The following is a 14,780-nucleotide window of genomic DNA, read 5'->3' on the forward strand; positions in this document are numbered from 1 at the left end:
ATTGATTTAATATAAGGTAAAGGTTTTTTTAATTGAACTTGTCTTACCCTGGCGACAGAAACACTTGTTGTCCTCATTGATGGCACCATTGTCGAAGGCATTCTCCTCGAAAACATAATCGTATCCCTTCAGACTGCCAAATGTTCGCTCCTCACCAACTCGATACTGTCATCAAGAAGATCATTTAGATAAATTTCTGTTATAAGAATATATTTTTCTGTTTCGCTTACCAAATTGATGGGTCTGCACATGCTCTTGCGGAAGAACTTGACAGAGTCGTTGGGTTGAATGAAACTCTTGAACTTTGTGCCATCGGAAGCATACTCGATGTTACTGCAATGATCACCCTCCCATTGGGGCAACGTCTTCTCTCCCCTATAGGTGTCGTATAAGCCCGATATTGAGGGATTCGCGGCGCCCGTATGGAACGTCTCAAAGTCAGTTGAGAAGTCATACATGCGATCAATGAGTCCGACCTTCTCGAATGATATCCAATTGGGCAGAAATGTGTTGCCCAACGTGGCCAATGGCGTTGGGAAGCCAAACATGAACTCCTTGGCTGTCATTCGCACTATGGGCTCTGACTGTGTGGTGGTGAAAAGCGTTTGCAGCGAGAGACGCACAAAGAAATTCTTTTCGGCTGTCAGATGTGAGATGGCCTGCAAGAAAAGTTAAGTGATTTATTTTAAGTTAATTTAAGTTGACTATTCACTACTACTTGTTAATACATTTTGAGGAATTCTGTAAAATTTTAAAGTCATTTTAGGCAATTTCCTTTAGGTTAATCATATTATGAATTGCAATCAGAAGTTAAATACAATTTTAACAAAACAAATCTATTCTTCACTTGATGCAATACCCTAAAATATTCACTTGTATCTCTCTTCTCTTAACATTTTAATAAAATGTAAATAATTTATGGACAGTCTAACTTCCAAAGGTTCATTCTTGATAGATTCGTCTCACACTTCTTAATGAAATGAAGGGTAGAAATGTTAATTGAGGCGAAGGTAGCTTGTTTTTCTTCGCATTTTCTAATGTAATTCCCCCAGCATCTTATACTTCATACCTGTGCTTGTCATTCATACATCACCCTTAAAGTGCCTGGCATTTTACTTGCAATGCAGGGCGCGTCGCCAGTGCTTATTATTGCCGTCATTATAGTCAGTAAATGGAGCATTTAACTACCAATAATTACACACTTCCTGTGTAGTAGCAGCTACTAACTGCAGCTAGTTAGACTAAGTGGTAAACTGACAGACTGTGGACTCAACTATCTCAGAGACAAGGGCCAATGCATTATTCATCTATTTCGGGAGAACTGCATTGGACCCGGATACGATCGATCCACTTGCAGGTCTATTAAATTGTCAGCACGTGTTCTTGTTTCTTGTTTTCTTGCTGCTGCCTCTTCTTCTTCTTCTGCTTATAGTTTTCTGCTTTCAACTAAACAGAAAATGGCATTTTCCTATTATTTTTGTTTTAGTTAAAGTTTTGTTGTTTTGGCATAAATTAAACAAGTTGGGGCCTAATTGCAGCCAATGCTAATTTTTAATATTTTTTAATTGAAACATCATAAAATCAGCAATTAATTACGTTGCACATATATACGGTATAGTATGTGCATAAATTGATTGAATGAATATGTTTGATTTGTTTACGATATCAAATGCGATATCGTCATTAATCAGTGAAAATTGCTGACAATAACAAACACGCCCACAGACACTGCTTCGGTAATTATTATTGTAATAACAAATATGGCAACAACAATGACAGCGGCAACAACAGCAACAACAACCACAGCAAGCACAATGACAACGACTAGCGAAACTTTCGAAAACTTCGAAATGAGCGCGAGAGTGTGAGAGGGACAGCCTGTAATGTCGTAAATAACTGTTGCAGTTTCGATAGGCGCCGATTACTCGCACTAACACTAACACACATGCACACTAGCATACTAACACACTGCAAGCGTCGCTCTTTCTTTTGCATTCTCCAACACTATCTCAAAGTGAGCAAATTAATTGCCCACAATTTAGCTAAGCATATTGCCAATTTTGGTGGCTATTTTTATAGTGCTGCTGCTTTTTGTTGTAATCGTTAATATGTAACGTTTATTGACCTAAGCTTGGGTGAGAATTGTTGCTAATGCAGCTGATTGAATATCACTCTTATAAATACTCTTATAAACTGTTGATGTTTTACTATGATCTCCAATCTTCGGATTACCATTTGTTAAATATTTTTCTAATTATAAAAAATCTTTTTTATACATCCTGACTCAATTCAAATTGCTTTTTGTGAATTTTCTATTCAATATAAGTAAAATAAATACTTGTTGCAGAGAATATTTCATATCTTTTAGCTATAATTTCTATATTCCTATTTCAGATATTGTTATTTTATTAATATTAATTTTTTCCGTTTCTAATTTTAGTAATATTAATACTCATTTTAAATATTCTTTTTAGATCTCCTAACTAAATTTCTTTAATTGAAATTGCAATATATGTAAATATTTAATATCAAATTGAATTATGTAAATTTTTAAGTTGGAATAAATAAATGGATTTACATATCTCACAACTGTATAACTGTATATACTTTAATTGAAGTGTTATAAACATTTTGTGAATAAACTTCAAGAAGAGTATTTAATGTTCGTCGGATTGTAATTAGATCTTCAAGCATTGTTATAATTCAATAGGCTGCTTTCGTCATGTGTGCAGCACGCGATATTTATTGCTACTACTACTTAGCGTATAACGGAATTGTACGAGCATCGACTTAGTTGTTTTTTTTTTAATTTTTGCACAAGGAAATTAGCATGAGACGATATCACGACATGGAGCAATATCGCAATTGACAAATAGATGATGATTAAAGAGACAATAATCTGTCATTCAGGTTGCATTAGATCTCGATGAACAATCAAAGTGCAAAGAACAGTTAATTAGCGATCGGAAGGGCAATTAACTATTTTCCAGCTGGGAAATTCCTGCCTACTACGTTGATTTCCTTTTAATTGCATGATTATGAATGCACTTACTACGGAATATCTCTAGAATACAATATGTTCTTTAAGATCCACTTACCAGCATTGCAATGTTGAGCATGACGACTTCGTCGTCCTCGCGACGTCCTTCGGAAAGATGTTCCTGCCAGACCAACGGATGGCTGGGATTTGTGGACATTGTGTTGTTGTCATTGAACGTAATATTCTCATGGGTCATGAGCTCTCTGCAAAGTACAGAGAAAGTTAAGAAGCACTCTCAAGAAATGGGCTTAACTAGAAACTTACTTGTAGACATAGGGACCAACTTGCTCTACTTTCATCTTTTCGCGACCGGCGAGAAACGCTTCGGCATTGGTGATATTGAATAGATATATTTTGATATACAAATCGACTGGTGGCTGGGCCCAAAGGTTGAAAATCTCCCCATTATCGTCCATTACCAATTTCTGCAAGAATACAACAAAAATAGTATTATATATATAAAAACTATTTATTATGGTGCGTTCAATGGCAAGCCGCAAATTGCAGTCCGAAAACGGATTGCATTTATGAACTATTTGAAATAGGTACGTGTCAATATCGAAGGCCTCGGGAAGAGGTTAAGAGGGGGGCGGCGCATAATTGTTTAAACATTTAGCCAAAAGGCTAAGGACGGCAGTTAAAACATACATACATAGTATATACAAAAGCAAAACAAGAAAATGCAAATAAAAATAAAAGCTTTAGTTTGAGCTTTAGCTTTTATTGAACTCACCCATTTGAATATCAAATCGTAGGGTTGAAACACTTTAACCAGCACCGCCGTTGTTATGGCCAAAAATCCAATGGCCAGCAACAAAAAGGCACCTGCAAAATCAAGAGTGAAAGAGAGGGGGAGATGTTAGAAATAAGTGGTTGTATCGTCGAGTACATATAAATATCCTCATTAAGTTAATTAAGCCACGATTAATTATGCATAAATGTGTGTGTCCGTGTGTGTGACACGCGAAAATGAAAATCGAAAAGCAAACGCACAAAATTTGCATATTAAAAATGATATTCTTATCATAATTTCGGCACACGAATTTATTCTTTACTATATATTATTTTTTGTTTCTTTAGTTTTGATATTCGGAAATCGGTATTCTTATACGATTTTTTTGGATTACGCGTGCTTGTTTGCCCTTGTAAAGAATTGGGAACTTGTCCACGTGAACTGGGTAACACGTGGAGAAATTTCAATAACAATACAACAAAATTGCGTATACGCAGCGCATAACTAATGAAGAACTTTATGAGGATCACTTGTCTGACCCTGAGCCAGTCCAACGGTGTGTGAGTTCTGCTAATCGAGATGGAAAGCATTATGTCTGAACACGACAGCAGCAGCAGGCGATTAACTCGTGAGTCGATTGAGTACTTGCAATCAGACACTAAATACATTCAATCGAGTTGTTGCAATGACGATGACGACGACGACGACGACAACGACGACGTCGCGGCGATTCTATGGCATATAAGTCACGGACCCGGCATATTTCTATATATACATATTTCGCTTTAAATGCGTGCATATAAATCTCTTCATTAAGGCAACAAAGAGAAACACAGTAACAGCAACAGCAACAGCAACAACTATAGCGAGTGAGCACTGTGATCAATTATGAGTGTAAGCACAAGCTGCTTGTCAACTTGTTTTTCTCGTCTCTGCGCCACGGTGGCCCAACACCAAGTGTTACTTACACTGGTCAAGAACTTGTGTCGCCTATTGTCCGCGTGTGTTGCAAATATTGAAATTCTCTGCTGGAAATGCGTGGCAACGACACGTGCAAAGATAGAGAGACAGACGGACGGAAAGATGGCAACTGGTTCCACATTGTTATGCCAAGCGATCAACATTCAAATATATGTGCAAGTATGCTACGACATCTGCCAAGGAATAGAGGAATATATAGACAACTGTTGTTGTCACTGACTTGTTTGGCTTTTAATGACTTTAGTATTGAAATGCACAAACAAAAGTGGTTTAATGGGTATGCACGACTCATTGGCGATGACGTTAATGCAGCGGCTATCTGTACGTATATTTTGCAGGTATCGCTTGTACTGCTGATTGCTTCGTTAATTTGCCTTTCAATTGAGTAGTACTAATTAAAATATACATATTATATTTTAGGCACAGCTTCCAGACCTATCTCAACAGTTAAGCAAAGGTGAGACTTAGAAGAAAACAGTACAGAGAAGATAAACTTTGAGAATGAAAGAAAACTTAAGATGAAGAATTGTTCAAAAATATATTTTTCAATATATGTATATACTAAATTATTAAACATTATTTTTTATACTATTTTTTTACTTTTAACATATTACTATTTACTTCATAAATTCCAAATTGTCTACTGTATTCTCTTATAGAAATAAAACTGATTTAATCTTCAGCTCTATCTCAATATATAATATAAATTGCTATAATATAACTATTTAAATATGCATAGCATTATTTACTCAAAAATAAAAGTGCTTCAACCTCAAGTTGTACTATAAATACTACAAAATATTCTGTGCATTTTATTTTATTGCTTTATTGTTGTTATTTACTTTAAATAAGCAAAACTGTCTAAAGTATCGTCTACCTCTTTTAAACTTACTGCAAAATTACTATTTATATTTCATTGCTATATTATTGTTATGAATTTTCAATATTCAAATTTATTTACTATCTTCTTCATTAAATATAAAACTACTATAATCTCTAGCACTATTTTAATTACTGTGAAATTACTGCATAATATTCTATTCAGATTTCGAGTAGTTTCTCTACACAATAATTCACTTTAATCCATTACCTCAACTGTGTGGAATATTACAAAGCAGTCAACAGATCTTTTTCTCACTTAATAACACTTTTCAAATCACCGCAATTTCCTTAACCAGTAAACAATTAATAGTTCAATATAACTGAGCTGAGCTGAGCTAACGGCAAAATTGCGTCTGTGGCATCAATAACGAAAGAGTTTTGAGAATGATGATGAAACTGAATCCACGCTGAACTTGATGATTCATGCAACCTGTTAACCAGACTTTGCTTGATCTTGATCTTGAGGCACAAGACCGCAAAGCGCATATCGAGTTTGTGGCGACCTTTGTCTGCTTGTCGCCAGTTTCTTTAACTCGATCTCTCTGTCTCTCTATTTCTTGGTTCTTTGCTGGCATTGAACTTGTTCTTCTGCGGAATTCCTGATTAGTGGCATGCAACCTGTTTGCAGCAAAAGGGGATTTTCCTTTCAACACTGCAGCTGCAGCTGCAACAACTGATTGCCAATTTTATGTTCGCCCTATTTATAGAAGCACTATGTGCAATAAAATCGAATAGCCTATGCATAGATAGCTAACTAATTGACCGTTTGGCATCTTACACATCACTTGGCGGCGATCTTGCAGCTGCTGAAAGTGCCGCAGCTTCTCCAGCGAGAAGCGACGATGCGAGTAGAGGGCACCCAGAAAGTCCTTCAGCGACTGACGCCGCAGACGACGACGCACCACCGTCATGATGAGACGACACAAATATCGATTTTATGTAGTTAAAAGTGTAACTTTTCTATTATAATTATGATTGTTGTTAATTTAATAGATATTGTTGTGATCGTTGCAAAGTCAAAGCCAAACTAAATGTGCTTGAATTGTCAAGGGTCCCAAGTACCCTCGGCTACTTTCATTTCGCAGCGCAGCAAATATTAATTGCTTTTGCATACGCTTCCGAAGGGTATGCACGACTAAGCAGACAGCACAGCAAAGTAAACAAAATACTTATATATATTGTTTGTTGTAGAATTTTAAGCTTCTATTTTGAACTTATTTTTGTCATTTGTATTCCATATTTGTATATGCAATTTAAATCAAATTAGTGCTTAATTATTGAACTTGAACTTGACTTTAAGTTTTTAATTCAATTTAATTGCATTGAGTTTCTGTTTATAAACTGTTCTTAAACAATCTTTCAGACTGCCAATTATTTCAGTTATTAAAAGTTCATAAATAAACGCGATCATTAGAAAGTGTGTAGCGAGTTCTAATTGATCAGATGATGAGCGAGTTGTTGTTGATCATTTTCGATAGCCGTTAATCAATAATTTGGCATGCACAGCACGAAGACAAATTTAGTGGCTAGGTGCAAACGACAAAGTTATAAACAAAGAGCGCTTCTGTCTGTCTGTCTGTTTGTCTATCTGTCTGACAGTCTATATATTGATTTGCCTGAAATCTTGATTATTTCTTTCAAAAATGCAAATGTTTAATGGCTTTGTTTGTTTGCCAAAATAACGAAAATATATTTGTCAGTTGGCTATTCGATTAATTCGATTATGTGCGGCACGTTCGCTTGGTGCGCCTGCCACCCACATTGTTTGTTTTCGGCCAACGAAAAGAATTTCGTGGGAATGTTGCCGCTAATTCGCAGTTGGAGCACGCAACGCACGCGTATCGACAACAACGGGCAACATCGATAGCGATAGCGATGGAGATAGCTATAGCGATAGCGATGACTGCCAAGTTCGTGTCTTAAGTCTTTTGTTTGCATATCATAAACAAACGAAAAAAGTTCGCTTGTAACAAGTAAACAAAACAAAACAAAACAAAACAGGAAAATCAACAAGATTCTCTGTTGCGTCATTCTGATAAACTTCGATTCAAAAAAAAAAAAGGGGCGGGCCTGGCTACCGTTGAACCTTTTGTACGATCATCAGTTTTTTTTTTGCTTTCTGCCAGATCTTCAATTAAGATTATCTATCGCTCATCGGGGTTTGCTGTTTGTTGATTGCTGTAGCCTGTAGGGCAAGTTCGTTTTGTTAAATTGGTTATAATCATTAGTTGGGCCCGCGCGCATATTGATTTATAATCATGTTCAGCAATTGCGATCTCAGCAGAACCTGATCCAAATTTGAAGCTTTGATCTTACGTCACCAAAAGGTGACTGACCAATATTGAATTAAAACGAATTAAAGACACAAATTAGTAATTACGAAATTCATTGTGAGCGCATTTGCTATAATTATACACATTTAAAGTTGCATCTAGCAATTTATAAAGTGCAAGTAATGTTAAGTCATGAATTAATTACAAACATTCGCATTGATAACCTGATTAGCGGCATTTATTAAAGAAATTTATGAATAAACAATATCTGCAAGAACTCTTCAAATTAAGTGTTTTTCAATAGGCTGTTAGTGAATATATTTTTAGCTCGATAAATGCAAATTTGAAATTCTTGATAACATAATTATAAATGACATAAGCGAGATGCGAATCATTAAAAATCATGTTCTCCTTTTGAATTTCTTTTATGGAATTCATTCGCTTTTAGACCCACTTAATTTTTCAAATTTTTTACACATTTTCGTTTTTATTTATTTAATGGCCCATTTACTTTTTGGCTTCACACGCGGTAAATGGCAATTCTTCATTGCTCAGCAAAATTGGCTAAACAATTTCTCTGCGATCGATGGCGATTGAGTAAAAAGCAAACAGAGAACAGCTGTTGGAATAGGAATGATTCATTGCAGCATTAGTCGATATTTATTTGCTCGCAATGATTTGGCAACTTTCGCAATGTACGTTAAGTAGTATGCTAAGCATCGAATGGGGGAATTACCAAAGAGAGATATAGAAAGCAAGTATGCGAAGAGCTTCTATTGGAAGTGACACGCTGAAGCTGACGAGTGTAAACAAAACTGACGCAAATTGATTATGCGACGACAGACAAGTAATTTTTACTGCAATATGATGATTGCAACATTTCTGTTGCAGCAACATGTTGCAGCAGCAGCTGGGCAATAACTGCAAGCAAACATTTTTAATGAGTTTTATTTGTTGTACCGAGTATCTCTTGATTTTGCCTTTTTTTTGGCTTATAACTTTTGCAGCAGCAATTGCCTAAAAAAGAAAATTGCAGCGAGAGGGAAAAGCTGACGCCCACTTTGCTGTCTGCTGTCTGCTGATGTTGCAAGAGCTTCAACTTGAGTCTTGGGGGGGCATTACGAACATGTCTTTAAGTTGCCAAATGAAATTATAACCGATTGCAAAGAGTTAAAGAGTTGTTTCTGTTGTTAAGGATAGCGCAGAGAACTCTTAAAAGATTACGCTAATACAACATTTTGTGATACATATTATTATTCATATTTATGCCTAAACTTGTTTCGGCACCGATTTTGGTAAAGACAATAATAATAACTGTAGTATTTATGATTGCTGAGAATTTCATTGCAATTGGAGAAAAATAGTAAAACTTATTTAAGAAATATTTCTGTATGGCAAATTAAGCCTACTGCAATCTAGTATATTTTGACCTCTATGGTATATTTGGAATGTAGTACTTTATCGGTATATTTTTAGTATTTTTGCTTTGGCTGACAATAGATTGTAGCAATTTATCGATATAACAAATATGACTCTTGGCATTTTGTAGTTTTTTTGCAGTATATTTTTTGGTATATTTGAAGAAGACGAGCAGCTTTAAGTTGCCAAATAAAATTATAAATGATTGCAAAGAGTTAAAGAGTTGTTGCTGTTGAGAACTCTTAAAAGATTTCGCTAATAAACCCATTTTATGATACTTGTATCAATTTCGTTGTTTTGTGTGTTGAAAGTTCGCACGAGTTGAAGTATTATGGTATTATTATTATGCATGCCTTAAACTTGTTTCGGCACTTAACTCAAATTCAACTCAGCTGGCGAATGGCTTACAATAGTTGAATCTCCCAGTTCGACATTCTATAAGCCAGAAATACAGCAAACAGCAAACAGCAACGAAAAAATAAACATACTCCAATGATGTCTGATGCGATCGATGATGTTCATGATGCGGCAGTGCGAACAGCGAAAAATACCACAAGATTTTTTTTGTTTCGCCTTCTATTTATTATCAGCAATGAACCGCTTTTTTGCATAAATAATTATTGCAAATAAAAGACAAAAGCGAAGACGAAGACGAAGACGAAGACGAAGACGAAGACGAAGCAACAGCAACACGCGAGAAACTAAAAATATAAAATAAATACATAAACGATCGCTCTGGCAATCCTGTTTGGCCATGAACAGGCACTTTTATTGTATTGTAATTATTTATATTCAGTGTGAATATCATCGATTTGTGTTGTTGTTGTTGTAGTTGTACTACGATCAATTAATGCGAGCAGAGTGCGAAACTTGTTCACAACCTGAAGATGTTGCGAATGTCTATGAGGGGCGTCGCTTGAAATGTCTTTTGCGCGCTTCTGATTAATTAATTTGCAACAATCGATTTGCTAATTCTTTCGCCTGGTTTTGCCACTTTACTGCTATACGAAATATATGTTTCTTCCACTTGACATTAATTGCATTTGTTTTCTTAATATTCATTTATCTACAATTCATTGCGTACTTCATTCAATATTCGATATATCGTATTTATGTTTATTTATTTTCGACACTTTATTGGACGCACGTGTCAACTTTTATTTTGCTTTCAAAAATGCTTTGCATGCCAAATGATCTCTGCTACTTTTATGCGATCCAAATGATTTACGATCAAGATCATAAATAAATAAATCAGCTGTTTACTTTTTGATTTGTATTTTGTATATTGTATTTTGTATTGCAATTTGTGAACTTTATCCACATCGCCAACGCCAACGCGATCGCCTCGTGGCTCCAATTAGAAAAACAATTTCAATATTTACACAGCAATTAAAAGGCATTTAAAATATCTCGTTGCGCTTTCACCTTTTAATGTTTCGTAGTAAAGCCGACCTGTTTAATTAGTAACTAGATCTGAACCTAACAAACAATCTTTTTTTTTATGCCGATGACTAATAAAACAAGTAAAAATCACACTCAATTGTGAACTACATTTGAATTAATTGCAATTATGCAAGAACTGGTTAAGCGTTTATCGCAATAAATAGATCACATCGAAGGCTCTCATTAGGAAGTCGAGGCTCTTCCCGTAAATCACAAATTAAAACACACACACACACTCTCAAATTTCACTTTCATATCACATTTCGAACTTGAATTTCCATTTCGAGCGCAAATTTTTGCATTGTATTGAAGGTTTGTTTGTACAGGAATTTATTCTAGATCAGCAAGGGAAACGAAAATTATATTTATAAAAGATTTGATCACTTTTAGCGTGTTACTTAAATATAATTTCGGAATTATTGAGAGTATTTTATATACAAATTAAGTATTCTAGATCAGCAAGGGAAATTGAGTTCATATTTATCATTTCACTATATTTCACCCACATTCAAATAAAGTTTAGGAATTGGAAGTATATTGAAATCAAAAATAATTGATGTGGACTTCTTCTATATAAATCAATTATTCAGCAAAATAAAAATACAGAGATTCATTCTAGATTTGCAACTGAAACTAAAACTACACTTGACTAATGTGTGGTAATTACTGATGTAATAATAATAATGTAAACAAAATTGATTATTATTGTTGAATTCTTCGAATACATATCATTTAATCAGCAAAATAAAGAAATTGAAATGTGTTTTAAATCAATAGGAAAAACACAAATCATATTCATAAAAATATTATCTAATTACTCTATTTTAACTACACTCAAATACAATTCAATAATTATTTTTTTTTCATACAAATAAATTATTCAGATAAATATAAATATATAGGTATTTATATATTTTATGACACTTTTAATAATCTTAACTACACATCGTTAAAGTTCTAGAACTACCGAGATAAACAGTAATAAAAATATAGATAGTATTGATGATTATTTTTAGCTTTATGCAAAAATGAAGCAATAATAAAATCGATCTGTAATTTTATTCCATCAGAGTATCTCCACTTCAGTGTAATTAAATTACTCAAGTAATCATATCTCTTTATCAATTTTCGTACACAATGTCATTAAACTACCCACAATACTATCTATATCTATATAAACGGTTGTCGTCCGTTTCTTCGTTTCTGCGCATATCCAAAAACAATATATGTGTAGATATATTTTTATTGTTTATTTTATTTTATTATTTTGATTTGAAGTTTTTTTGTGTTCATTGTTCATACAGTTTTTTTGTTTTTTTTTATTGAGCAGCATTTATAAGGAAGTAAATCTATACAGACATCAACTAATTGCGTTCGATTATTATTATTCGTTTTTTGTGATTTCTTGTTGAGTTTTCGACAGCATTTTGTATTTATTATTCTTTATAGAATTTATTTATTACCGATTCGCCGATTCGCTTTATGTTAGTTTTTAGTTGTGAGCACTTTTTTGGATTTTCTTCGCTTCTCTTTCGCGTTTAATTTGCTGTGTAAATAAAGAACTACTACCAAAGAAATAAATAAAAAATGTGCGAAATTCGTGTTGTTCTTGACTTTTGAAAGAAACGCGCGCTTGAGATGTTTTCGATGTTTTTTCTTCTTCCAGCGCATTTAATCGCATTTCGTACATGTTTTTCAGTATATGGTTAGATCGGGGTGTTAATGAAGGTGAGATGCGGTAGCAACAGAGCTGGCACAGAGGTCGCAATCACAAAACAAAAGCAACAACTGCAAAACATGTGCAACAAGCCCCTCGAAGTGCTGTAAAAGTCGCTGGCGTTTTAAAACGCGCCAAAAACGCGCAGAGAAGGAAAACAAATAATGCACATAGAAGTAAACTTGTATTGAGTTCTAGGATTTCTAGCATTTGGTCAAGTTCAATGTTAATGCGAGTGCGACTAGCGTTTTTATATATTTATTTATTTGGTTGTGCATTTTTGATTTAATTTGATTGTTTGGTTTTTAGGTTTTGTCGGTTTTTTTGGTTTTGTTCGGTTTTTTGTCAGTTTTTTTGTATTTCTCGCTGTATTGACTGACGACGAGAGTTCGAGAAGAAGTGCAAACTGTGTCAGTGTCAAAGAGTTGGCTAATCAAGTGCTATGCTAAACAGCGACAATGTTTGTTCCGCGTGGCGTTTTGTCCAAAACGCGACAAAGCACATTTTCATAATTAATGCAAAGCAAATGCTGATGCTGATGCTGATGCGGCTGCTGATGCGAGATTTTGGGCCATAATTGATCAATGATTAATGAATTGAATGAATATTAGATTTCAAGACGAAACTTCGAGAAGGCGCACACAACAATCATAATAAAAAAACACCTTAAACACTTCCACTTAGTACTTTTCGATCGTTGTTAATTCGACACTTGACTTACGTGTGGGTGATCGAGCATTGCGTTTGCCATGATGCTGCTCATTGAAGAAGCTGCCCAGTATATCGATGGGCTTCATCGAGCGATTCGCTTTGAGACTCTTGCGACGCTGAGCGCGTTGCAGAGCCGCCAGCGCAGCTCCAGCTCCAGTTGCATCCGAGTCTGGCAAGGATGTGGCTGATTGGGCAATAGCAGCTAAAGGAGCAGCGACTCCAGTTGCATTTGTTGTTGTTATTGTTGTTGTTGGCAGAGGGGATTCCTCGTCGCTCACACATACGGCACTGTAGCGACGCGCAAACATTTTGCCAAAGTCCTTCATTATTGCATTTGCTTAATAAGTATGAACGATAAAAAACACTGCAGATTTCTTTTTCTTCTTTTCTGGTTTTCTGTTAAACGCGGCGGCACTTGAAAACTTTATTCGCTGCGGCAGCTCCTTAAAAATCAATTAACACTTGGCCAGTAATAAAAATAACATTTAGTTTGTATGTTTGTTTGCTTGTTGTATAATAAACATCGAGTTCGAGTTTGCGATCAATCAATCATCAATAATCTTATCTTTTGTTGTAGCTTAACTAAGTATCTAAGTATCTTGTATCTTTGTATCTTTATCCTATAACTTGGGATTGGGCCTAAGCGCGTTTGCGTCCGTTCGCTGGCGTTGCTCGCTTATGAATGAAAACCCGGACGTGCGACACTCGCACCAGGTAAAGTTACGGCTTTCAATTTCCACAGTACGCGATCGCGTTTTTACTTGTCCGTCAACTCAACTCAAGACAAGTCTCTTGCTCTCTCTCTAGCTCTCTTTCTGTGCTGCGCTCTCTTTAGGGTTTCTCGCTCGCTCTCACTCTCGCTTGCGTTACGTGACGTTACGCTACGCTACGTTACGTGACGTTATGCTCAGCTCAGCTCAGCTCAGCTGTTGTGCTTTGTTTTGAGCCGGTCTGCTCTTCAGAAAGCAGCTTCTGCTCGCATGATTCTCAGATCTGATGTTGTTGTTGTCGACATCAAAAAAGGCTGTAAACTCGTTTTTGGCGACGTTTCGCATTTTGGGGAAATACCACTCGCTATTTGATCGTAAATGCGGCTACTTCAGTAGTGTCTACGCCAACATTACTCATACGACGCGTGGTCTCTCGCTCAGTATGGAAAACTTTTCAAAGCGTTTTTACATATTGCGATCACAGCAGTTGTGCGGCGTATGTAGTATGTGCCAGACATCTAAATACGCAATTTCAATCAAGTTTATGGCTCGTCTCGCTTTTGTGTCTCTTGTCTTCAGACACTAAACAATAAAAAACTCAATCACCTTCAGTTTTGCATGCAGCAGAAGATGTTGCTTTTTATGCCATCATCTTCTTATTTTGTCGATTCTAATTCGGTTCGAAATTTCTCGACTTTGGTTTCGATTTCCATCGATGCCTCCCATTTCTATACAGACAGAGAATCTGTGCAAATATTTTGAGTATTTGCAGTGCTATTTTTTGATTGAGGGGGCTCGACGATTGCAAGTGCCTTGATTGAGGGTTTTGCCAAACAATCACGAGTATCAATCACAGCTGCTGGAAGGCCCG

The 14,780-nt window shown here is 35.6% G+C and overlaps 1 protein-coding gene across 4 annotated transcripts in view; it reads right to left on the reverse strand.

The window, feature by feature from the left end:
• Window positions 1–14,780, reverse strand: part of LOC132791971 (scavenger receptor class B member 1) — a 33,662-nt gene that overhangs the window by 4,326 nt on the left and 14,556 nt on the right. Inside the window, exons 1-6 of one of the 4 annotated variants that reach the window (XM_060801147.1) lie at window positions 13,210–13,869; window positions 3,774–3,865; window positions 3,305–3,465; window positions 3,099–3,243; window positions 231–659; window positions 48–165 (exon numbers count right to left, since the gene is read on the reverse strand). In XM_060801147.1, coding sequence (XP_060657130.1) covers window positions 48–165; window positions 231–659; window positions 3,099–3,243; window positions 3,305–3,465; window positions 3,774–3,865; window positions 13,210–13,525 — 1,261 coding nt within the window. In that variant the 5' untranslated portion in view covers window positions 13,526–13,869. Of the gene's footprint in view, window positions 1–47; window positions 166–230; window positions 660–3,098; window positions 3,244–3,304; window positions 3,466–3,773; window positions 3,866–6,414; window positions 6,563–13,209; window positions 13,874–14,780 lie in introns of those variants that run through there. The other 3 variants (XM_060801155.1, XM_060801171.1, XM_060801163.1) reach the window with 3 other exon arrangements.

Source organism: Drosophila nasuta, chromosome 2L (genome assembly GCF_023558535.2).
Source record: "Drosophila nasuta strain 15112-1781.00 chromosome 2L, ASM2355853v1, whole genome shotgun sequence".
Taxonomy (NCBI): domain Eukaryota; kingdom Metazoa; phylum Arthropoda; class Insecta; order Diptera; family Drosophilidae; genus Drosophila; species Drosophila nasuta.